A 26172-nucleotide genomic window follows, 5' to 3' on the forward strand; every position below is an offset into this window, starting at 1 on the left:
AAGAAAATACATCTAACCAAGGAAAATAAATTAAGAGAATATTTTGTCTCTTTTCATATTTACAGTTATTTATACCTCTATAAAATGCTATTCACAATAAAGCAGTGAAAGATAAAATATCAGAAAAAAGAAAAAAGAACAAAGATAAAGAAGAGAAAAATATCATAAGTGAAAATTTTTAAAAGTAGATAAGTACTCACAATACATAGCCGTTTCCCATCTATATTTATATTCAATTGTATAATTTTATCTTGTCCTTATCTACCTTAAAAAAAAAAGAGAGACTTCCACCGTTTACCTCACACGTTTTTAATAATTCGTTCGTCAGAACCTCTGTTCTTCATATTTTCCCTTTGGATTTCCCTAATGTCTCACTTTGTATTTTTTATATTACGCACAAGATTATTCTAAACACAACCAGATTTTTGTAGTTGAGCCCTGGTTTTGTAAATAATCATTTAAGAACTCCCATTGCTTCATAACCATAGTTTTGGATTTTCTCCTTATTATATCTGTCAATTTTGCTAATTCCAGATACTCGCAAAGTTTCCCCAACCATTCTCTTTTTGTTGGGATGCTGTCTTCTTTCCAGTAGCTAGCAATCAAAATTCTTGCCGCTGTTGTCGCGTATAGAAATAAATTAGTTTTATCTTTTGGGATATCTTTATCTAGAATTCCTAATAGATATGCCTCTGCCTTTTTTGTGTGTGATGTCTTTATCATTTTTTTTATTTCATCATGGATCATGTCCCAAAAGGTTTTAATCTTTGAGCAAGTCCACCACATGTGGTATAACGTACCTTTTGTTCCGTTACATTTCCAACATTTGTCGTTGTTCCTTTTATTTATTTTTGACAATCTGTCAGGGGTTAGGTACCATCTGTGGTGAATTTTCCTGAAATTCTCCCTTAATAAATCACACGCAGTAAAATTTTTGTTTCCCTCCCAAAAAGTTTTCCATCTTTCCAGATCTATCTCATATCCCAAATCGTGCTCCCATTTTAACATGTTTTCCCCTTTCGTCTCTTGTTCTAAGGTGGTTTTCATTAATAATCTATACATTTTTGCAAGTATTTTTTGATCGCTTTGCAATATTTCCTTTTCTAATTTTGAGGTTTTATTTTCACCCCCCCCCCTTTTTATGTCTTTTTCATATGTTGCTTTTAATTGATAATATTGTAACCAATTTATTCCAGGTGTTTGTAATTGTTCGTAAGTTTTTAATTTAATATTTCCGCCTGCATCCTCTAATATTTCCCTATATGTTGGCCAAGTCTCTTTTACATTACTCTTTAATGTTGTGGTTGCTTCCACTGGCGAAACCCATTGGGGAGTTTTCTCAATAATTTTTCCTTTTGTTCTTTCCCAGACATCCAATAGAGCCTTTCTTACTATGTGATTTGTAAATTTTTTATGTTGTTCTTTTTTGTCATAGAATAAATAGCCGTGCCAGCCGTATATTTTGTCCCAGCCCTCTAGTGTTAGGACTTCATTATCTTTTAATAATATCCATTTTTTTATCCAACACCAACACGCTGCCTCAAAATACTTTCTTAAATCTGGCACTGCGAATCCTCCACTTTCCTTTGGGCCCGTCATTACTTCTAATTTCATCCTTGCCTTTCCCCCCTGCCATATAAAATTTGCAAGATCTCTTTGCCAGCTTATAAAATATTTAGTTCCTATTACAATTGGAATCATTTGGAATAAAAATAGAATTTTGGGGAGTATTATCATTTTAATCATAGATATTCTTCCTCCTAATGATACTTTTAGTTTCCCCCATTTATCCATACTTCCTTTAATTTCTTTCCATTTTTTGATATAATTATCCTTAAATAAATTTGTATTTTTATTTGTAATCCATATCCCTAAGTAGTTCACTTTATTTTCTATTTTTAGTCCTGTTGTTTCCTCTAATTCCCTTTTCCCTTTCTCGCCTATATTTTTAGTTATCAATTTCGATTTATCTTTGTTCAATTTGAATCCTGCTACTTCGCCAAATTCTTTCATTCTTTCGAATGCTTTTTTAATGCTTTCTTTTGGTGTTTCGGTTGTAATGATCACATCGTCTGCAAATGCTCTTACTTTGTACCACTGTGTACCAAGACATATGCCCTTTATTTCTTCGTCCTTCTCAGAGCTATTAATAGGGTTTCTAATATTGTTATAAATAGGAGTGGGGATAAAGGACATCCCTGTCGTGTCCCTCTCTCGATGTCGAATTCTTCTGTAATTTCGTTGTTTAGGATTAATTTGGCTCTTTTTTTTGTAGATTGCTTGAATTCCATTCATAAATCTTTTACCTAAATTTAAACTTTCACAGTTTTCGATCATAAATTTCCAAGAGACACTGTCAAATGCCTTTTCAGCGTCTACCAAAAGCATTGAAATTTCTTTACTTGGGTTCATTTCGGCATATTCTATTAAGTCTATAATTATTCTAGTGTTGTCCTTTATTTCTCTGGCTGGCAAAAATCCTGCCTGATCTTTTTTAATTACCCTTTTTAGCAGAGTTTTCATTCTATTTGCAAGAACTCCAGTAAATATTTTATAGTCTATATTCAATAATAGTCTATATTCCTCCTCCTGTCTTTATATGTAAATGACAGTCCCTCTGGAAATTCCCATTTAAACCTTATTTTGTTTTTCTTTAGCGCTGATGTCATGAATCTATAATTGTCCCTCCTCCTCAACAAGCGTGTTGGGATCTCTCTCATAAATTCTACATAGCTCCCTTCTATGCAGAGTGGGTCTGTCCTGCCTTTCAATAGTAGTTTATCTCTAAGCAGTCTTGAATTTAAAAACATCAAACCGTCTCCAGGTCCTTTCCTTGTTTTGGTCTTGTCCACCTTTATTCTAAATATTTTTTCAATGTCCAATATCATCTCTTGTTCTTGAACCCCCAGCCATTCTGCTATTGCCTTTGTCAATTTTGTCAATATGTCTTCATCTTGATTTTCCTTGACACCGCGCACGCGAAGAATCATTTCTTTTTGTTTCATCTGTAAGATGGCCAAGGAATCCCAAATGTCTTCCTGTGTCTTCTTCAGTTCATCTATTTCTTCTTTATTTTTTTCTTGGTGTCTTTTCATTTCTCTTTGTTCTTGCAAGCTTTTTTTCATACTTTTGTCCTGCTTCTGTATTTTTATTTTGCTCTCCTGGACTGTTTGATCTAAATTTTGGTGTTTTACTGTCAGTTGGTTCACTCGGGTTGAGAGGTCCATTATCACTTTGGAATTCTTTTCTATTTTCGCCCCCATACTTTCCATCTTCCCGTCAAGCATTCTTATATTTCCGTCCAGAGCTGTTATTTTTTCTCCTAGATTTTTCTCCATTCTTCCCATTGCTGCTAATATTTCTTTCATGTCCATGTTATTTTCACTTTCTGCTTGTGCTGGTCCTGGGGGGAGGTTACTGTGAGGCGTGGTCAGAGTCCGGTCCTGAGTCGAGGGTCTGGAGACTGTCCACCAAGGGCGAAGCGGGGTCCAAAGCAAGAAGCCGGGCGTGGTCGGGAACTTTGGAAGAACAGGTCTGGGTGCTGGCAGAAACAGGTTTCCAACGACGTTGCTCCCGCAACCTGGGACTGGGCTAACTGGCCTTTATTTCCTCTGAGGCCAGGGGCAGTCACTGTTTCCTCCTTCAGTTTCCTTCCTTCCCTGTGTTTCTTTCTCTGAGGTCTTTAGAATCTCGTCTTCATCTCCTCTTCCTATCTTTGTTCTCAGTAATCTCTGTCAATGGTGGAGGGCCCCCGTGACTCAGCAATCGCCCTCCACACCTCTCTATCTCCTCTCTCACACAGGTATGTCAGTTTTCTCAAGTTATTTTTCCTCAGCGGGTCTGTTTTTTAGTCATTTATTTTCGCTACAGTTTTTAGTCCATTATAAAGTCCTCCAGTAGTTTACTCTTCTAGTTTCTTCTAATTTCTAGTTTTAGTTCGTTTATTTTTGCTCAGTCTGGTGTATCTAGGCACGCTTTTCTTAAAACACCTTGTGCAATTATTAACAGAGGGTTTTCACGTGAGGAGTACGGCCCCTTCTCTGTTGTCTGTTCAGTTCTGTAGTTCCTTTCACAAACTGTTTCTTCCTGCCTCCCCCTCCCTCCACTGAACAGGCAGAGGTTTTTCAATTGTTTTCTTTCAATTTTATTTTACGGGGAGGCATTTGCTTTTAACAGTCTCCTTTTTATAGGAGAGTTCAGCGCTGCTGTGCCGGGGAATTGGGGCGTTTGTACCAGAGAGTGGTTTTGCCTCTTTGCGCAAAGGTCTTCCCCACGTCTTTCTATATCAGTTTTCTTTGTTCTATAATATTGGGAAACCTCTTCTTTTGAGCTGCCTTAGGCTTCCGCCCTCAGGTTCCCCCCCTGAGGTCGAGGTGACTTACGCCTAGTCCCTCATTTCTCTCTCTCTGGCACCAGGTCCGCCTTGAGATTGCAGGAGCGCGGATCTCCACCCGTCTCTCTGGCGTGCTGCTCTGGAAGTCCTCCAGAAAGTTCTTCCTACAGTTTAGTTTCAGCTTTTGTGAGATTTTGGGTGTGTTTTTTCACCTTTACTGATACAGTACTTGGGTTTTTCTGAGTGTTTTAGAAGTTGAATTAAAACACAGTGATGAAAGACAGGGGGGGACGTGCAGCATGGCACCCTACCCAGTCATAAGCTGTTGCTTCCTTCTCAGTGCCCTCCAGTTGGAGGACAGTTAAGAAGGATGCAACAGTTGTGCGCCCTGGCCCCTGCAAGCCCAGCACTGCTTTTGTGAGCGTGCTGTGAACTGTTGAATCCTTCTCACAATGCCCTCCAACTGGGGGAGTGGCTGAGAAGGATGCAACAGACGTGCCCTGACCCCTGCGAGCAGTGCCATAGCATGCCTGTTGCATCCTTGTGAGCTGTAAGAATGTCACAGCAACTCACAGCGCCCTCACTGCAAGCCAGCACCACTCGCAAACGCAGTGCTGGGCTCGCAGGAGCCAGGGCACACACCTGCTTGCAGTGCCCCGCGAGCCCAGCATCGTTTATATGAGTCTAGCAAAGTGTTGCTGCACTTGCAGGGTGCCATGTGTGTTCCCCACTTTGCAGCAGTGGGCAGGGGTTGCTCCAGTTGTGAGCCCAACCCATGGCCTTGCCCCCCACGGTGTGCCCTGCACACATATGCCTCAGACGCAGGTGGGGAACGGTCCACCGCTGACTGAGAGTAGAGGAAATCTAATAAATGGGTATCAAGTGGCTCCCCGAACCCCCCTCCCAATTCTTTCATCATAACACTAGACAGGCCTCTGTGTGGAGGGAATTCCCCAATTACTAATAACATATATAAATGAATGCTTGAGAGCTGCAGATTTTCCCTCAAACACAGAGTGAATTGAACATTGTTCTCTTCTCACTTTTATCTTTTTACCATGTGAACCTGAACAGTAAGGATGTCTGTACTGGATGCTCCAAGCTTAGACTGTGGCTTCAGCAAGACATTTTTGTGTTTCTATACAAATAATTTAGAAACTTTTTGAAACTAAGTTGTACTGTCTGTCTTTTCTTGCTGCTGTGTTTAAAAGCACATGAATCTGACCTTTGAGGAGAGTATAAGTAAACTATTTTCAAATTACCAAACGTGTGGCCTCTTTCTAGCCTAAGGGAAGTGGGTAGCTTAGGAAGTGACTTAGAAGGAGATATTTTAACAGTATAACAGCCTTTATTTCAACGTGATTTTAAATCTCTGCAGGGCTCTCTCACCAATGAGTACTTGCCCCAAACCTGGATCTAGACATCCAGGAATTCTTTTATTTTACCTTGTTCTATTTTCCCCTTTAACCAAAATGCCAAAAACCAACAGCAGAGCCTCAAGCTTAATCTTTGAAAGCATCTCCAGGGAGGACAGGTGATGTCTCTTGGCCTCAAACCTGCAAAAGCTGCTGCAAGTTACAGAAGGCAATACTGAGCTAGATAGACTAAGCTGTCATTAATTTGCACATTCAGCAACAGTTAATTGGAGTATTTGCTTCAGGGCCAATGCACCTGTTCTTATGTCTAGGACATTGGAGGTGAGTTACTATAAAAGAAATTTGCACTCAGATTTTGTGTGGTTTTCAGGCATTTGGGATTCAGGCGTTTCGCAAGGAGGTGATTGCAGGAGCTTGCAATCAGCAGTGAGAGAACAGCAAGGTGGTGGGAAGAACAAAGCTAAAGAATTCTGTATTTGTACATAGTCTGTTTATTTTTCAATAAACACTATCAAGTATTCAGACGCTTCTGTTACTGTGCTCAGCTGGCACAAGGATTTTGTCATTCCAAGTTTTTCGTGGGAGTTTCCCAAATTCCATTTGGCTACCCTAAGCAGCTCTGTGGATCTTAGCTCAAGACAAAATGTTTAATTAAATGCAGACCTTCCTTTATGTGCTACCCATGCCATACATGCCCCTCATTCCTTTCCCAAGACATGCAATATCTAGAAATGCAAGCAAATAAGTTCAGCATGGAAGGGGTTTGCGGGGTGCACATGTGGGAAGATGAGAAATTGAGTCTATGCAGTTCTGCCACATTCTCAACCTCTGACTCTGTCAGTATAGATGGCAGATGAATAAATGATTAGAAGTGTTCAATAAAAGATAAAACATAGCCCACTGCTTACCTTTGATGTTCCAGGGCCCCTAACTGGTTACCTACTGTGTCAGATCAGAGAGAGAGAGAAAAACAAAATCAAAGCATCAGCACAGATAAAATAACTTCATCTTTATAGCAGGAAAAGAAATACGTTCTTACCATTTTCATCAGGAGGGAGGGGGAAAGAGAGGGGGAATAAAGGAGAAACAGCACTAAAGAACAGCAGCTTGGGTTCAATAGCTGAAATGAATGGGTTACATGGGAGGAAAAGCAGGTGATTTATTCATCAACAGAAGCTGAGAACTGAAGTGTCTAACTGAATGCAGGATAGGAAAATGATCTGTTTTGCCATCATGCTGTGAACGGCAAGGCGGGGGGGGGGGTTCTGTCTCAGGATCCCAAAATCCTTAGTAAAGTACAGCCTGTCCCACTGCCAACCTCCCCAAATTAAACCTGATGTAAAATAAAGGAGATGAAGCAGATTGGTACAACATTTAAAAGGGGGGAGGAAAGAAGTCACAATACACAAAATATCTGGAGGGGATATTTAGTCTAATCAAAAGCACTAAGAGAGGAGAGAGAAATTGAAGAGGGGGGCAGGAGGCTTGCAACATAGTTCCCTGAGTCTCTCTTAACTGTGCTCCATGGAGCCAATTTCCCCAAAGACCTGTTAAAGGAATAGGGCTGTTAAAGAACCTTGCACCCTCATCAAGTTTTATGGCCTCTTACATTTCTACTCAGTATGACCAGGGGATGAGCTATTTACAACGTTGTCAAGGGGGGGCATCTTCTACACAGACCAATCAGACAGCTTATGTTAGTTATCATCAGTCTTAGAAATTCCCCAGGCACAGTTCCAAAAAGAAAGCCAAATCTCTTTTAGAAGGAGATTAAATGATGATTTATTAGATGATCAAAAAATTGTTGAAAAAGCATAAAAGACCCTGACGGATTATTTTGAAATAAACAGTCAAGGGCAAACAAAATTACAGATGGTCTGGGACGCAAGCAAGGCTGTAATGAGAGGACTCTTTATACAACAAAACTCGTTTAAAAGGAAACTGAGAGAGAGAAAGAAAAAAGAAATATTAGAGGAAATTATGAAAAAGAAACAGCTGCCAAACAAGGCAAATAAAGAGGCAGTAAAACAGGCAATTAAAACATTACAAACCCAATAGCCTGAGCTTCCTCTGACCCCAGCCCCCAGAACGGGTCCGGGAGCGATGGCAAGGTTGCGCTCAATCTCGCCATTGCTCCCGGAGCTTGCTGCAATCCGAAGCCCGGGGAGCGTGGTGCTGTAGCCCGCTGTGCACCCCGGGCTTAGGGCAGCTATCCGCAAGCCTGCGGGCAGCCGACGGTGCTGCGCTCCCCGGACTTTGGGCTGCAAGCACCTATCCGCAAGCCTGCGGAGCCCGGCGGGAACTCCCACCGGGCGCCGCAGGCTTGCGGATAGCTACCCTGAGCCCGGGGTGCACAGTGCCGCGCTTCCCAGGCTTCGGGCTGCAGGCAGCTATCCTGCATTCGCCCCATAGGACGCACACACATTTCCCCTTCATTTTTGGAGTGGAAAAAGTGCATCCTATAGGACGAAAAATACGGTAGCTTATAAATTGAGATTCTAACACTGAGTACAATTTATTACCTGCTCTTCACCCTAAGGTCCCAGGGCAGCTGACAACACTTATAATACACATTAATGTTAAAACACAATATTGGTCTGTGAGCGGATAATGGAGGACGACAGAGACTGCTCGCTCTGCGCAGCCTGATTGCTGTGAGGGTCTGGGAAGTGTGCTCAGGCAAATCAGCTTCTCAAAAAAGCCTGAAGGAAAAGTTCAGGTCCCGAAGGGTCCGGCGGTGTCAAGGGACACTCTCTAGGATCTCCCAAAGCTCCGAAGGGAGCTGAGGGAGATCTGAGATTGAGCTCAGACACAAGGTGCAATTGAGACTCACAGCAAACTGCCTCTAGTGCCTCCATTGAAGCAAAGGAATTCGGACCAATTTGACAAGGTAATAAAAAACAACCTAAATTAGCAGCAATAAAACAATTAGATCCACACCAGGGTGTCAGGGAATTGGAGGCTGAGAAGGAGATGAGGGGGGAGAAGAGAGGCACTTACAGAGAGCCTAAGTCTTTAATCAGCAGCTATTCTTCCTCGTCAGAGGAGGAAGAGAAACAAACGTTCGGAGACAGTGAAACGGGGAGGGGTGAGCCAGTTCCGGGTATCAGCCACTCACGGAGCAGAGGAAAGAGGAGGGCTGATCTGCGGAAATGGGTCTGCTGGGCGCGGCGAAAGAAAACGTCACACGATCCAACTGACTCATCGTGATGGAGTGTGCTTTTTGAACTCTTGTAAGGACTTTGAAGCTAAGCAATAAATCTTTGTACAGATATGGCTGGCTGCCCGGAGTTTTATCTCAGCTAGCTTGTCAGCAATTCCCTAACACAGGGTGTTAAAGAGGAGCCTGCCCCCCTCCGGTGCAGGAATTGATCTGGCTGGAAAAACTCTGCAAGGACTGAATTAAGAATGAGAATAATAGCGACTAATTTTTACAAGCATTCTAGGCGATGAACTGTGTTTAACCTGTGATTTGCCTAAAGCTCTGGATGCAGAATCTTTTAGACGTTATAAATATTTTCAAACTGCGAAGAACCCTAATAATTGTGGAGGGAAAGAGATGAAAGCGGGACATTGACTTTGTGTGTGTGTGTGTTTAATATATACTCTAAGGACTATTTTTCCTTTTTATGATTCAAAAGAGACTGACACTGTGGGGCTGAATTTATTTTGAATTGTCTTGTGGATTGCTGATTTTTGTTTCTTTTTAAAAAATATAACCTAAGGACTATTTTTTATTTCCTTTGCTCCTTTTTATGATTTAAAAGAGACTAACATAGTGGGATTGAATCTAACTCGGTCTATTTTCTGCTTCTTGTTTTTTTCTTTTTTTGGTCATTAAAATGAATTTTCTCTTTATTTTTTATTTGGAACTGACAGGGGCTAGATACAAACTGGAGTTGGTGTAATTTACTTTACTTTCATTTATATATGGATTAAGAGGTGGGCTTTTTGGAAGAAAGCTGAAGAAAGGGGAAGGGAGATTTGGTTTTAAAAACCCCAGAATTAACATAAATAAATGGATAATTGCAGGGCCCTTTGAAGTGGCTGAAGGAAGAATCACACTGCTGAGAGACATGGTTTTTGTGAATGAAAAAGGAGACTTGCAAAACCTCTGTTTGAGTTAAAAAAGGGGGACAAGTTGGGTTTAAAGGCTTTCTTATTTTATTTTTCTACTCTTTTCCTACTCTTTCCTTTTGTAGCCTGACAAGCTTTGCAAGTAAGTTGTAGTGAAAGAGGGAAAACAGGAAATCAAATATCAAAATTAGATTAAAAGGGAAAGTACAGCGTGAGGAAGTAGAGTGAGAGATTAAGGACGGAATTACAGTGATATAGTGACACAGTGTGGGTGAAAAAAATAATTGCCATTTTTCTATTTATCTTTTAAGTATTTACCTATAATAAAGGAGAGAGTCCCATCTAGTGACATTTGTATATAATTACAAACATTGAATATATATATAAAATACACACATTTTATTTCTTTTCTCACCTTCCTCCCTTTTGCTTTAATTTTTTATTTCTTCTCTATACAGAAATTGAAAATTGAAACTTAATTGTTGAAAATTGTTTAGTTATTCTGAGTTAATATTTTAAATAATAAAAAATAAAATAAAATAATGTTCCAGTTATTTGTTCCTTTGTATTCTGAATATTTGAAAGGAAGTAGGCAAGGGAAGGGAGAGAAGGGCGGGGGAGGGGAGGGGAGGAAGGAAGAGGGTTTCCATATACATAGATATAGATATATACGTGTGTGGTTTTTTTGCTTTTTTGTGTCCGTTTCCATTGTTGTGGACAAAACTATGGCTAATACAGGCAAAAAACACCTCCAGGCCCAACTACAACATCAAGTCAGAGAAAAGAATCAATTGCAGAAGGAGACACAAAGTCTGATTTAACAACAATTTTATTAGAAATGAAGAACGAGATGAAGAAAGGAATACAGAGACTGGAACAAAAAGTGGATTTCAATACCGTGGCAGTCACAAACTTAACAGAAATTAAAGAATTGTCACATAAAACTTCAGAATTGGAGAAAACAGTACAGGACTTAAAGCTTAAAACCTCCAGCTTGGAGGAAACTTCTAAGAAAAAGCAAGTGGAGGTAAGAGAAACAAAGAGGGAGCAAGAAAGGATAAAGGAGGATACTGAAGCGATGAAATTTCTTTATGAACAGGCTCTAGATGAGATTGCAGTTCTGGAAGTACATCAAAAAGATCTGATTCTTCATCTGAGAGGCATGGCAGATGACACAACGGTGGAATTGCCATATTTTTTGCTCCATAAGACACACCTTTTTCCTCTTAAAAAGTAAGGGGAAATGTCTGTGCGTCTTATGGAGCGAATGTGTGGTCCCTGGAGCCGAATTGCCGGAGTGTGGCACGCTCCTGAGCTGCTCTTTCGGGGTGGTGGGGGGAGCCGCGCTGCTCTGCCGGCAACTGAGGCTGGAGCGGGAAGCCCCGGGAAGCTCTGGGAGCAGTGAGCAGGCTGCACGCAGATGCCCCGCGCTCCTGGGCTGCTCTTTGGGGGTGGGGAGCCACACTGCTCTGCCGGCAGCCTCCGCTTTCCCCTTGTTGTAAACAGAATCTGTCCTTAAGGTTTGTGAGCAGCGGGCAGGCTGTTCGCCGAGAGAGGGGAGGAAGAGGATGGAGAGAAGGGGGACCAAGAAGCTCTGCTTGCTTTACAATGAGCAGGAGGGAGGCCAGACGCTTCTGCCCCTCCCCCAGCTGACTGTAATTCAACAAAAGGGAGAGCCGGTTGCACGCGTGTAAGCAGCTCTTACTCTGCTTGCTTTACAATGAGCCGGAAGGATGGAGACAGCCCCTTCCGCCCCTCCCCCAGCTTACTGTGCTGGTAAGTCCCGGCATCGCCTCCTCTTTTTGTTCCGGTTCCAGCGAGGCAAGGCAGCTGCCCTCCACAGGCACCCACAAATGTGAGCTCTATCTCTATCTCTCTCTTCCTTCCTTCCTTCCCTCCCTCCCTCCCTCTTCCAACTTAAATTAAATATGCGGGGGGCAGTTAAGCCCCCACCTCACATACCACAATTCAGCCTTTCTCAACCTGTGGGTACCCAGATGTTGTTGAACTACAACTCCCATTGACCCTAGGTAGCAAGGCCAGAGCTCAGGGAAGATGGGAGTTGAGGGATGATAGGAGTTTTAGTCCAACAACATCTGGGGACCCACGGGTTGAGAACTGCTGCGATCTCAAGACAAAGTGGGGGGGGGGGGGCGAAGGCACCTAGGCCTAGGACAATTCAAGAAAGCAAAATGATGCATATGCTATAGTATCAATAAACATTTAGGGTGATACCGTAATTTTATTTTTTTCACAGACTGTATGTTGGCTATGTTTACTATGATGCCATTAGTTAAAGGTATGGTCAGCACTCAGTGGTGAACACTGGAGATACTGTACATTACTGACAGTTCCTTCATCACTGTATTTTCTTGCAGAAAACCTCCCCCATTCTCATAAGGATGATAAAGCAGAAAAGACTAGCATATAAGATTCCTTTTAAACTAGATTATTAGTACTTGACCACTTTAGAGCACATATTAGCGAAACTACAAAAAAGCGCTTTAAAGAAGTGAAGACTCATCTAGCTGTAATTCCTGGAGGTCTTACCAGCCAGTTGCAACCTCTTGACGTTTCCATCAACAAGCCATTTAAGGTCTTTATACGAGAAGAGTGGAAAAAATGGATGGCTGTTGATAATCATGATCTGACATCTACTGGACGAATGAAGAGGCCCACTATCACTCAAGTTTGTGAATGGGTGAAAACATCATGGCACTCGGTGAAGGAGGAAATCGTTGTCCGGTCATTCAAAAAATGTGGCATTAGCAATGCTTTGGGTGGAAACGAAGATGGTATTTTACATGAAGATAGCGAAGAAAGTGATGTCAGTGATTGTGTGCAACTGAGCTTCATAAATTCTGACTCTAGCAGTGAGGAGTTCTTGGGGTTCACAGAAGACTAGAAGAGTACTCAAACCTTAAAGTCTCTCTTCATTTGTTAATGACAGTGATGATGGTTCTTAATCCCACTGTTGACTGCTGTTCACTTTACATGGCTGCAATATGATTCTGATATACCGGTTGTTTATTAAATACGGTAGTTTAGTACAACATTTGATTCAGAATTTTTTTTTCTTGTTTTCCTCTAAAAACTTGGTGCGTCTTATGGTCGGGCGCGCCTTATAGAGTGAAAAATACGGTAGGTGAGAAAATAATAATAGAACTTGCTAATCTGATTGAAATGGAGGAAGAAATGGTTAGTGCAGCAGTGGACAAAAAAATTCGTTTAAAATCAAGATATGCTAAAGCACAAAAACTGCTGGGCGGCTGTCTTTAATTCTCTTTGAGTTAAAAATCTCCAGAGTAATACAGATGCACTATCAGAAAGATCTCCAGATTGACGACCAAAGAGTAATAATCCTGAAAGAAATACCGATGAGACTGTTAAAGAAAAGAGCAAATTATAAATATCTGACAGATGCTCTGCGATACAACAAAATCACATTTTGTTGGGAATACCCTGAGGGAGTAATCCTTTACATTTAAAGAGAGAAAACAGAGGTGTAGGGATCCTACAGAAGCAGATAAATTTTGAAGAAAATATGGAAAAGAATTAGCAGGAGAAAGGGCATTTGGTTTGGAGACAGGACATGAAGAAGAAGAACCAACAGAGGTGGAGAAGAGAGATAAATAAATAAAGGACAAGATGGAGTTGAAAATCTTAACTTGGAACGTAAATGGACTCAATAATAAAACAAAAAGGAATATGATGAGGTAAAAATTTGGATGTGATCTGCTTTCAGGAAACACATATTGTGAAGAAACACAAAAGAATCCTGATCAATAAAAGATTGGGAAAGGACTTTGCGGCTGCTGATGTAGCAAAGAAGGCGCAGTAATGCATATAAAACCCAAATTAGATCCAAAGCAATTATTTAAAGATGAGCAAGGAAGAATATTGATAATGCAGACAACGTCACAAGGAGAAAAAAATAATGTTAATAGTTCTTTTAGCAAAGTATTGAAAGACACAAGAACTACCCACGCAGGAAGAGTGGCAGACGAAGGTGATAGACTATATGGGACTAGCCGAGATGACTGGCAGAATCCGCGACCAAGGAAAAGAGACGGTGGAAGAAGATTGGAAGAAATTTAAAGTTTATCTTAAGAACTGTTGTAAAATTAATGAGTGCTAAAATGTCATGGGTAATGTAAAACAGAATTGCAGTGATAAATAATTGGGTAAGAGAAAAAGGATTAAAGAAAGTGAATTATAAGTAATTGAAATTAGGGGTTGCTGGAAAATTTTAAAACAGGGATGCAGAAAAGGGAGGTATGGGGAAGTCGTTGAAATAAGGTTTAAGAAAAAGAGGTTATGAAATTATACGTGTTTATATGTTTGTTTGTTTATGTATTGTCAGTTGTATTGTGTCTTAATATATGTTGGAAAATTAATAAAAATTTACATAAAAAAAATAATGTTAATAGGTGTATATGCACCAAATGAGAAAAAAACTGAATTTATAAGAGACCTGAAGAAAACCTATTTGAATATATGAATGAAAAGATCATCTTGATGGGAGATATGAACAGTGTAGCTTCCCTGGAATGGGACAGGACTATAAGAAGAAGTGATACAAAAAGAAGGGAAGTTGCCCAAGGCTTTTTTTCAGATGACAGAAAATTTAAGTCTAATTGATATATGAAGGATAAAACACCCACTGGACAGACAATTCACATTTTATTCAACCACAAATAATTCTGTGAGTAGAATAGTTATGGCCCTCTAGAGATTTGTACATTAAGGTAAAGAAGGTAGAAATTCTACCCAGGACATTATCAGATCACAACTCTATTATGGTGGAATAAAGAACAGGGCAAAATTTCCCAATGAGATGGAGATTAAATGAGAATTTATTAAATGATCAACAAATATTAGAAAAGGGGTAGAATATTAAAATATTATTTTGAAATTAATTTGAATCAGGAGACAAATTTGAAAGTGGTATGGAATGTGAGCAAAGCAGTGAAGCAAGGCTTTTTTATTCAGCAAAGTACATACCAAAAAAAAAGAAAACGAGTGTTGAAAAAGCAAGAAATTCTACAAGAAATAAAAAGGAAAGAAAAGGAATTGATAAATTCCCCTCAAAAATAGATAGTAAAAATGGATATTAAAATATTGCAAACACAGTTTTCAATTATAATAAACTGAGAAATAGAGTGGAAAAATAAATATTTAAAACAGAAAAAATTTGAGCAGGCTAATAAACCAGGGAAATTATTAGCATGGCAAATAAAAAAAAAGGCAAGAGAAATCTCCTTTCTGATAAGAGCAACTTTTGCATCTCATTTGGAAACCAAGGACCCAGAGTCTGGAGGAAGAATGGGGAGGCACACAATGCCAAATGCTTGAAGTCCAGTGTGAAGTTTCCATAGTCTGTGTTGATTTGGGGAGCCATGTCATCAGCTGGTGCTGGTCCACTGCGCTTCATTAAGTCCAGCGTCAACGCAGCCGTTTACCAGGAGATTTTGGAGCTGTGCTGGTCCCGGGGGGGGGGGTTACCGTGAAGCGTGGTCAAAGTCCGGTCCTGGGCTGAGGGTCTGGAGACTGTCCACCAAGGGGGAAACGGGGTCCAAAGCAAGAAGCTGGGCGTGGTTGGGAACTCTGGAAAAACAGGACTGGATGCTGGCAGAAACAGGTTTCCAACGTCGTTGCTCCCACAACCTGGGACTGGGCTGACTGGCCTTTATCTCTTCTGAGGCCAGGGGCGGTCCTGGCCCACAGGTGACCTGCCTCTCCTGGCCTTAAGGCGAGCACTCCTCCTGAGATCACTTAGTTCCCTCCGCCTCTCTGCCCTGAGCCTCTGCAGCTCAGGAGAGGCTGGAGGGTTACTGGACCCAGGAGCAGCTTCACCTTCATCTGACAGGGCTGGGAGAGGCGCACCTGCAGGCAATGGGTCCTCAATCACCTCCGGAGCCAGAGTGGATTCATCTGGTGTCTGCTCCTGAGGACCCGGCACAGGTGCAGTCCCTTCAGATTCAAGCCCCTGCCCCGGCTCAGCCAGCCCTGGAGGCGGGGACTCCTGTGCAGGCTGGGACTCCTCAGATTCAGCTTCTGAATCAGATTCCCAGGTCATCACAGGAGCACTTCATGCTTCCTTCCACAGACGAGCTTTATGGGGATTGCTGACTTCATTTTCCAGCAGGACTTTGGCACCTGCCCACACTGCCAAAAGTACCAAAACCTGGTTCAATGCCCACGGGATTACTGTACTTAATTGGTTTGCATTTGAGAGAGAGAGAGTGGCTGAAGGATGAGGAGATTTCACCCCTCCCATATCCAAGAATCTGCTGATGAGTCTGGTGATTTTCCAGAGAGGAGGGGCGGTGTTCTGCTCTCTACTTATTCCGCTCCAGCCTAACATCAGTCAGTCAGTCAGTGTGTCGGAGAGAGAGACTGAGTGTTAGAGATCATGTGTATAGATAAGGTTGCTGCTTGAAGGGAAGCTTTGCTTCTGCACATGACTCTGGCATGATGGGAAGCTTTGCTTCTGCACATGACTCGGGCAAAACCGTTCTAAGCTGAGACATTCCCTCATCACCCTAGAATGTTCAGTTCACACTGAGTTCATGAAAACATTGTACCCTGACCTGTTCTTAATGCATAGTTGACCACATCTACGGAACGTGATTGTTATGTTCTTTTAAGTCTCGCTATATCAATCACTAGTAATTGTTTAAGTCTTGCTATATCAATCACTAGTTATAGTTTAATAAGGAGGTTTTCATGCCTGTCTAGTTCTGTGTTCACTTTCCCACCCTTTAATCTATTCATGATTAATGCTTATATGCAACCTTTGCTTTGTACTTGTGTTAACCAGTCAGCAATAAGCACATATGTGGCAATGCTGTAATATTCAATAAAAGGGACTCCCCGAGACTTGCTCGAGAGATGCCTCCCATATGACACTTGCTACTCGTCTGTCGTTTATTTCAACCCAACAGATTTCGAAACAAGACAGGGATCCTGAGCAGCTAAAAAATTATTGACCTATTTCTTTGTTGAACAATGATTATAAACTTTTTGCAAACATATTAGCAAATAGGTTGAAACTGGTATTAAAAGAGGTAATCCACCATGACCAGGCCAGATTTTTGCCAAGAAGACAAATGAAAGATAATATTAGAAATGTAATTAATATATTAGAATACTTACAAGTGAGAAACGAAAAACAAACGGCTTTCGTGTTTTTAGATGCCAAGAAAGCATTTGATAAAGTCTCCTGGGATTTTATGTTTACAGTTTTAGAATATATGAGTTGTGGAGAAACTTTTATAAAAAGAGTCAAGGCAATATATATTGTTGTTGTTGTTGTTGTTTGGTCGTTTAGTCGTGTTTGACTCTTCGTGACCCCATGGACCAGAGCACGCCAGGCACTTCTGTCTTTCATTGCCTCCCGCAGTTTGGTCAAACTCATGCTGGTAGCTTCGAGAACACTATCCAACCATCTCGTCCTCTGTCGTCCCCTTCTGCTTGTGCCCTCCATCTTTCCCAACATCAGGGGCTTTTCCAGGGAGTCTTCTCTTCTCATGAGGTGGCCAAAGTATTGGAGCCTCAGCTTCACGATCTGTCCTTCCAGTGAGAACTCAGGGCTGATTTCCCTAAGAATGGATAGGTTTGATCTTCTTGCAGTCCATGGGACTCTCAAGAGTCTCCTCCAGCACCATAATTCAAAAGCATCAATTCTTCGGTGATCAGCCTTCTTTATGGTCCAGCTCTCACTTCCATACATCACTACTGGGAAAACCATAGCTTTAACTATACGGACCTTTGTTGGCAAGGTGATGTCTCTGCTTTTTAAGATGCTGTCTAGGTTTGTCATTGCTTTTCTCCCAAGAAGCAGGCATCTTTTAATTTTGTGGCTGCTGTCACCATCTGCAGAGATTATGGAGCCCAAGAAAGTAAAATCTCTAACTGCCTCCATTTCTTCCCCTTCTATTTGCCAGGAGGTGATGGGACCAGTGGCCATGATCTTCGGGTTTTTTTATGTTGAGCTTCAGACCATATTTTGCGCTCTCCTCTTTCACCCTCAATAAAAGGTTCTTTATTTCCTCCTCACTTTCTGCCATCAAGGTTGTGTCATCTGCGTATCTGAGGTTGTTGATATTTCTTCCGGCAATCTTAATTCCGGCTAGGGATTCATCCAGCCCAGCCTTTCGCATGATGAATTCTGCATATAAGCTAAATAAGCAGGGAGACAATATACAGCCTTGTCATACTCCTTTCCCAATTTTGAACCAAACAGTTGTTCCATATCCAGTTCTAACTGTAGCTTCTTGTCCCACATAGAGATTTCTCAGGAGACAGATGAGGTGATCAGGCACTCCCATTTCTTTAAGAACTTGCCATAGTTTGCTGTGGTCGACACAGTCAAAGGCTTTTGCATAGTCAATGAAGCAGAAGTAGATGTCTTTCTGGAACTCTCTAGCTTTCTCCATAATCCAGCGCATGTTTGCAATTTGATCTCTGGTTCCTCTGTCTCTTCTAAATCCAGCTTGCACTTCTGGGAGTTCTCGGTCCACATACTGCTTGAGCCTGCCTTGTAGAATTTTAAGCATAACCTTGCTAGCGTGTGAAATGAGTGCAATTGTGCGGTAGTTGGAGCATTCTTTGGCACTGCCCTTCTTTGGGATTGGGATGTATTTGTTTTTTTTAAAATAATTTTTATTCATTTTCCAAACAAATTTTATACAATCAACAAATTATTTTGCACTCATTCTTCAATTTTTGACTTCCCTCAGTTTCTCTGTCAATCTTTCGTAAAATTTCTATTTATTGACGCATTTCTATCTAAGATGATGCATTTTTTGGGATTGGGAAGTAGACTGATCTTCTCCAATCCTCTGGCCACTGCTGAGTTTTCCAAACTTGCTGGCATATTGAGTGTAGCACCTTAACAGCATCATCTTTTAAAATTTTAAATAGTTCAGCTGGAATACCATCACTTCCACTGGCCTTGTTAGCAGTGCTTTCTAAGGCCCATTTGACTTCACTCTTCAGGATGTCTGGCTCAAGGTCAGCAACCACACTACCTGGGGTGTACGCGCCATCCATATCTTTCTGGTATAATTCCTCTGTGTATTCTTGCCACCTCTTCTTGATGTCTTCTGCTTCTGTTAGGTCCTTACCATTTTTGTCCTTTATTATGGTAATCTTTGTACGAAATGTTCCTTTCATATCTCCAATTTTCTTGAACAGATCCAGTCAGCTAAGCTGATAGTAAATAATGTCTTGACTGAGAATTGTAAAACAACTAACGGAACAAGACAAGGCTACCCATTGTCACCTTGGTTGTTTATAATAGTTTTAGAAGTATTGGCGCAAAGAATAAGATGTAATCAAGATATTAAAGGAATAAGAGTGGGACAGGTTCCGGAGGCGGCGCCAACGGCAATGGCGGTCTACTTCTAGTCTGGAGGGAGAAGCTCTGCGGAAATTGAGTCTGTCCGCTACGGCGAAGCGGAGACCCTTTCGAAAATCACAGGCAGGAGAAGCCTGTGAACGTGGGACTTGGCGGGCACCCTTAGCGCCCCCCGGATTTGCGAAGGAACCCCGCAAGGGGCTCCGGAGCGTAACGGGAGCTTGGCGCGGTGCTGAGAGTCAATTGCTCTTTCCGTGGGGTGAAGCCGCACAGCTGTTGCCGGAGAGCGCTGACCTTTTTCCTGTGACAATTCGGCTGCTAAACAACTACCTGTGAGTAGGTGAAGCTTAAGAAACTGGGACTAAAAGGAGAAAAAAGGGATTAACTTGGCACTGAAGCGGGAAGGTGTAAACAGGAAGTCCGCCTTCCGTTTCTGTACACAGATCAAAGCAAAGACCTTTTTAAGCTAAGACCTGGAGAGCGGTGTTTTAAAAGCTCCAAATCCGAACATCAAAGTGAAAGAACTCCCCCCCCCCAGGCTAGTGGAGAGGGGGGGGGAGAGGGAAAAGTGACTTTTTTACTTCTGGAAAAAATAGAGACAATTATTTAACTCCTGGGAACGGACTGCCAGGTTCACTAGAACTGTTGCACTGAGAGTCACACTATTTATAGACAATGTAACTTTTTAATGGTCAACTCTGCAAAGGAGATACTTGTTGAAGGTCTTCTCTGGACTTGAAACTGTTGCTTGTTTTCTTGAGGGGGACTTAGGAAAGTTGGAAAAGATTCTTTATTGTAACTTTAATGACTGCTACAGTGTCCCCCTAGAGGAACATTGAAGCTGTACATCCAGCTGGGGGATTTTTCCATTCCGGACTTTGGGGATTTTCCACGGTAAGTCTTGACCGTGGAATCGACCTTGACTCATAGACAAAAGTGTGATGACTGATAGGACAACAAGATCGGGCAAGGCTAGAGTGCAGCAGCCCAGCACAGTTTCCCAGCAACGTAGATCATCTGTTCCCGGCCCTCCTGTGACACAGGGGGAAGATTTTGCACAAGCTGGGTCAAAAGGAATGGCTTCAGAAGGGGATTTTACTTCTGTGTTAAATAAAATTTACGAAAAATTGGAAGGCCTAAGCAAACAAGTTACGGAACAATCAACTAAAATAGACAGGAATACTGCCAGCATTAATAATCTGGGACAGAAGGTGAATTCCAATACAGAATCTATTGAAAAATTGCTGGAAGAATCTGCGTCCAATCGAAAAATAGCTGAGGAAGCAAAAGAAAAAGCAGTGGCTGTAGAGGAAGAAATAAAACCTATGCGCAAACAGATTGGGGATCATCAGTCACTTCTGTCTATGATTGAACTGAGGGAGAAACAGACCAATCTGAGGATTAGGGCAGTACCGGAACTTGAAAAAGATAACCTAAGTGACTACCTTACGCAGGAATTTGGAAAATTTTGGAATTTGGAGCTGGAGAAAGACTTTAAGATAGTAAGTGCGTTCAGACTTGGAAGAGGAGGGAGAAAAAACAGGGTGAGAGACTGTTTGGTTACCCTCCGAACGAAAGAAGAGAGAGATAAAATACTGAGTGCGCACTTCCAGAAGACTTTGGAGATCAACGACTCGAGAGTGGAGATTTTTAAGGATATACCGAAACATCTATTGGATCTTAGAACCAACTACGGAGATCTAGTGGCCCTACTGAGAAGAAACAGAATTGTTTTTAGGTGGGAATTCCCCCAGGGACTATCTTTTACCTTTAAAGGGAAAAAGTTCAAAATAAGATCAGTGGAAGATAAGAAAATTTTTTTGAGAGACCACGAAGAAGACCTGCAAAAAGAAGTACTAGAAGAGCTAAGAGCTTTAAGATCAGGAGTACTACACATAGTACCACCACCTTTGGGACTAGACAAACTTTAAAAAGCGATACCGTCAGAACAAGAATAACTTTTGGGAGCAGTTGGAGGAGAATAGAATAACCACACCATGTCTCTGCAATTATTAAGTTGGAACATTCATGGATTTAATTCCCCGGAGAAGAGGAAGAAACACTTGGACTTAATTTCTTTACAGGAAACTCATGTGATAAGGCTTCACAGGAAAGTACTGATTAATAAAAGATTGGGTCAAGAGTTTATTTCATCGGACAAGGTTAAAAAGAGAGGAGTTGTTATTTATGCCAAAGAGAGCCTATCACCGAAATTTGTTTTTAAAGATGAACAAGGAAGATTTGTGGCAATTGAGATTCAATCACAAGGAGAAAAATTTCTGATTGAAGGAGTTTATGCACCAAATGAGGGGAAATCTGAATTCTTCAAGAAATTGCATGAGACATTGCTTGACTACATGGATTACAACATTATTATGATGGGAGATATGAATGGAGTGGTATCTACAAATATGGATAAGTCGCAGAGACAGGTTGTAACTAAAGATGGCAGACTACCAAAAACCTTTTTTGAACTGACTGACAATATGGACTTGATTGACATCTGGAGAACTAAGAACCCCCTTGGAAGAGAGGGAATATTCTTCTCTGAAGCCAAAATGACATGGACAAGAATTGACCAAATATGGATAACTAGAGGACTGGCACCTAAGACTCGAAAAGTGGAAATTTGCCCAAAAACTTGCTCCGACCATAATGCGGTGAAGATGGAGATGAAACTAACACCAATCGGTTCCTTCAGATGGAGGATGAATGACACCTTATTTAGAGATCAAGAGGTTACCAAGAAGGCCCAAAAAATCTTGAGAGATTATTTTGAGATAAATTTGAATACCACGGTTGAAAAAAGAGTAATCTGGGACGCAAGCAAAGCGGTCATGAGAGGGTTTCTGATTCAACAGAACGCAATAAAGAAGAGAACTCAAAATGAGAAAAAAGATAAAATCTTGGAAAAAATAAAAGAAGGAGAGAAGAAATTAAGAGCGAAACCAAAGTCGCAAGAGATTCTGAGAAATAAAGCTATATCAAGTACAATACATGAAAATGATAAATCAGGAAGTAGAATGGAAAATTAAGCAGATGAGACAAAAGACATTTGAATTGGCTAATAAATGCGGGAAACGGCTAGCCTGGCAGATGAAAAAAAGACAAAAATTAAGCACCATCACAAATTTGGATGTGGAAGGAAAGAACATACAGAATCCACTGGAGATTAGAAAGTGCTTCCAGAGATATTTTAAACAATTATATACACAAGGGCCACAGAAAGAGACTGATTTAGACCAATTTTTAAGAACAAATGGATTACAAAAAATCAAGAAAATAAGATAATGTTGAATCACAAAATTACAGAACAGGAGGTTGAAGGTGCCATTCAGAACATGCAGTTGGGTAAATCTCCAGGGCCGGATGGTCTAACCTCCAAATACTATAGATCTTTGAAAGATTGGTTAATTCAGCCACTAAATGAGGTCTGTAATGAAATTTTGGAGGGGAAAAAGGCGCCAGAGTCGTGGAAGGAAGCTTACATTACACTTAAACCGAAAACTGAGTCTGAAAAGACACAACTTAAGAACTACCGCCCCATATCCCTGCTTAATGTGGATTACAAAATTTTTGCTGATATCTTGGCTAATAGATTAAAAAAGGTACTAGGCGAAGAGATGCAAAAAGATCAAGCCGGCTTTCTCCCAGGTAGACATCTGTCTGACAAGACGAGGAATATAATTAACATTTTGGAGAAGCTGCAAGTGAACATCAATACCAAAGCAGTTTTAATTTTCATACATGCGGAAAAAGCTTTTGATAATATTTCTTGGATTTTATGAAGAAAAATCTTCAGGGAATGGGGGTGGGCCAAGGGTTTGAAAATGGTATAAGTGCAATTTACTCAGAACAAAAGGCTAGGTTAATAGTTAATAATGTGATGACAGAGGAATTTAAGATAGAGAAAGGGACACGACAAGGCTGCCCAATTTCCCCATTGCTTTTTATTTCGGTTCTGGAGGTTTTGCTGAATATGATTAGAAGGGACCGTCTAATTAAAGGTATTCAGGTTGGAGCCAAACAATATAAATTGAAAGCTTTTGCAGATGACCTAGTTTTGACGTTACAGGAGCCAGAATCTAGTACGAAAAGAGTATTAGAATTGATTCAAGAATTTGGTCATGTGGCAGGATTTAAGTTGAACAAGTCAAAAACCAAAGTGCTTGAGAAAAATTTTACACCAATTGAGAAAGAGAGGTTTCAGAAGGAGACAGGTTTAACATTAGTTAAGAAAGTAAAATATTTGGGGGTTAATATGACTGCTAAGAATTTAAATTTATTTAAAGATAACTATGAGAAATGTTGGATAGAAGTGAAAAAAGATTTGGAAACATGGTCAAATTTGAAGCTTTCCTTGTTGGGTCGAATTGCCGCTATAAAGATGATTGTATTGCCAAAAATGTTATTTCTGTTTCAATCATTGCAAATTTTGGACAAGATGGATTGTTTCAAGAAGTGGTAGAGAGACATTTCCAGATTTGTCTGGCAGGGCAAGAAGCCTAGAATAAAATTTAAAATATTAACTGACGCAAAGGAAAGAGGTGAATTTGCCCTGCCAGACCTTAAACTTTATTATGAATCAGCAGCATTCTGCTGGTTGAAAGACTGGCTGCTTCTTGAGAACACAGACATTTTGGACCTAGAAGGTTTTAACAACGTTTTTGGATGGCATGCATATTTGTGGTACGACAAGGTTAAAGCACATAAAGCATTTAAAAACCATATTGTTAGGAAAGCATTGTTCAATGTCTGGATAAGATACAAAGATTTACTGGAAAATAAAACCCCCAAGGTGGTTGTCACCAATGGAAGCGAAGGCTCAGAAAAAGCTCAATATGGAGGCCAAATGGCCGAAATATTGGGAAATAGTGGAACAAGAAGGAGACAAATTGAAATTGCAGAGTTTTGAGAAATTAAAAGATAAAGTGCGAGACTGGCTTCATTATTATCAAATAAGAGAGGCTTATAATTTGGATAAAAAAATTGGCTTCCAGGTGGAAAAATCAAAATTGGAAACAGAACTGTTAGATCCCAAAACTAAGATACTTTCAAGAATGTATAACTTGCTGTTAAAATGGAATACGCAGGTTAAATCTGCTATGATCAAATGGGCACAAGATATTGGTCACAACATTATGTTTGCTGACTGAGAACAGTTGTGGACCACCGGTATGAAATTTACGGCATGTAATGCCTTAAGAGAGAATATTATGAAAATGATTTACAGGTGGTACATGACACCAGTCAAGCTTGCAAAAATATATCATTTGCCCGATAATAAATGTTGGAAATGTAAAGAAAATGAAGGTACATTCTTTCACCTTTGGTGGACGTGCCCAAAGATTAAGGCTTTCTGGGAGATGATATATAATGAAATGAAAAAGGTATTTAAATATACCTTCCTGAAGAAACCAGAGGCCTTTCTCCTGGGCATAGTCGGCCAATTGGTGCCAAAGAAGGATAGAACTTTCTTTATGTATGCAACAACAGCAGCAAGAATACTTATTGCAAAGTATTGGAAGACACAAGAGTTACCCACCCTGGAAGAGTGGCAGATGAAGGTGACGGAGTATATGGAATTGGCGGAAATGACTGGCAGAATCCGAGACCTGGGAGAAGAGTTGGTGGAAGAAGACTGGAAGAAATTTAAAGACTACCTTCAGAAACACTGTAAAATTAATGAATGTTAAAATGATGTTGGACTGAAAATAAGTGGCATTAGCAACAAAGTTAATAAGAATATGCAAAAATGAATTGATAAATGGATGAAAATATAGAGTTATAATATGTTAAGATATAGAGTTAAGATAAACGAAAGAGGGTAAGGATTTGCTGATTTGATTATTTAAATGGGAATACAAAAAGGGGAGGTGTGAGGAGGCCAAGGAAACAAGCTAATGAGTTTAAAGTTACTAAAAACGGATTTGTTTTTTAATTCTTTTTTATCTATTTGTTTTTTGTATTTTGTATTCTTCTTTTTTCTCTTTTATGTATTTTTCTATGTCTTCTTTTTTGTATCTTTTTCTTTCTATGTGACTTTTTTCTATTTTGTAAACTCATGTTTTTGTAAAATCTCAATAAATATCTTTTTTTTAAAAAAAAGGAATAAGAGTGGGACAGAGACAATATAAATTAAAAGAATTTGCAGACGACGTGGTGATATCGGTAGAGGAACCAATAGAGTCAATTCTGAAAGTATTACAAGGGATTTAAAAAAAAGGTGAGGTAGCAAGTTTTAAGATTAAGATAAAACCAAACTCTTGGTTAAGAATATGGATGATGAGAGTAAAAATAAATTACAAGATGTGTCTGGATTAAAGATTGAAAGGAAGGTTAAGTATTTAGGTGTATGGGTAACAGCAAACAATATAAATTTGTATAACGAGAATTATTTAAAAACCTGGGAAGAGATTTTAAAAATTAGCAAATTCGGAACAGAATGAATCTTTCACTATTAGATAGAGTGTCAACTATAAAAAATGAATGTATTACCTAGAATGTTATTTCTGTTTCAATTGATTCCAGTGATTGGCAAGACAGATTGTTTCAATGTATGGCAAAAAGATATTTCTAAATATATTTGGCATGGGGAAAACCCGAGAATAAAATATAAAATATTGATAGATGCAAAAGAAAGAGGATTTCCCCTGCCGTATATGAGACTATACTATGAAGCATCCTGTCTTTGTTGGATGGAAGAATGGGCAACATTAGAGAATCCACATATTCTAGACTCTGAAGGTCATGCTGTAAAGGTGGTGTTTCCCCTTCGAAGTAACTCTCCGGCACACGCAACGTGATATTTACAGTCTTTATTACATATATACAAGAAACAGCTACAGTTCAGAATGACACGTTCGAACCCATTGAGTCAGATTCAGGGAGTGGCTTCCTACGATTCCCGCGCCAACGAAGTAGGCATGGGAATCGAGCGAGACTTACCGTATTTTTTGCCCCATAGGACGCACCGGCCCATAGGACGCACCAAGGTTTTTTGGGGGGAAATAAAGGGGAAA

The 26172-nt window shown here is 40.4% G+C and overlaps 1 protein-coding gene across 8 annotated transcripts in view; it reads right to left on the bottom strand.

Annotated features, from left to right (window-relative positions):
- LOC310753831 (far upstream element-binding protein 3-like) overlaps nucleotides 1-26172 on the bottom strand; it is a 347698-nt gene that overhangs the window by 224774 nt on the left and 96752 nt on the right. For 7 of the 8 annotated variants that reach the window (XM_083595188.1, XM_083595189.1, XM_083595184.1 and 4 more), the window contains exon 3: nucleotides 6618-6651. In XM_083595188.1, the coding sequence (XP_083451314.1) occupies nucleotides 6618-6651 (34 nt within the window). The remainder of the gene's footprint in view (nucleotides 1-6617; nucleotides 6652-26172) is intronic. The other variant, XM_083595185.1, reaches the window with a different exon arrangement.

Source organism: Podarcis filfolensis (assembly GCF_964270895.1).
Source record: "Podarcis filfolensis genome assembly, chromosome: W".
Lineage (NCBI taxonomy): Eukaryota > Metazoa > Chordata > Lepidosauria > Squamata > Lacertidae > Podarcis > Podarcis filfolensis.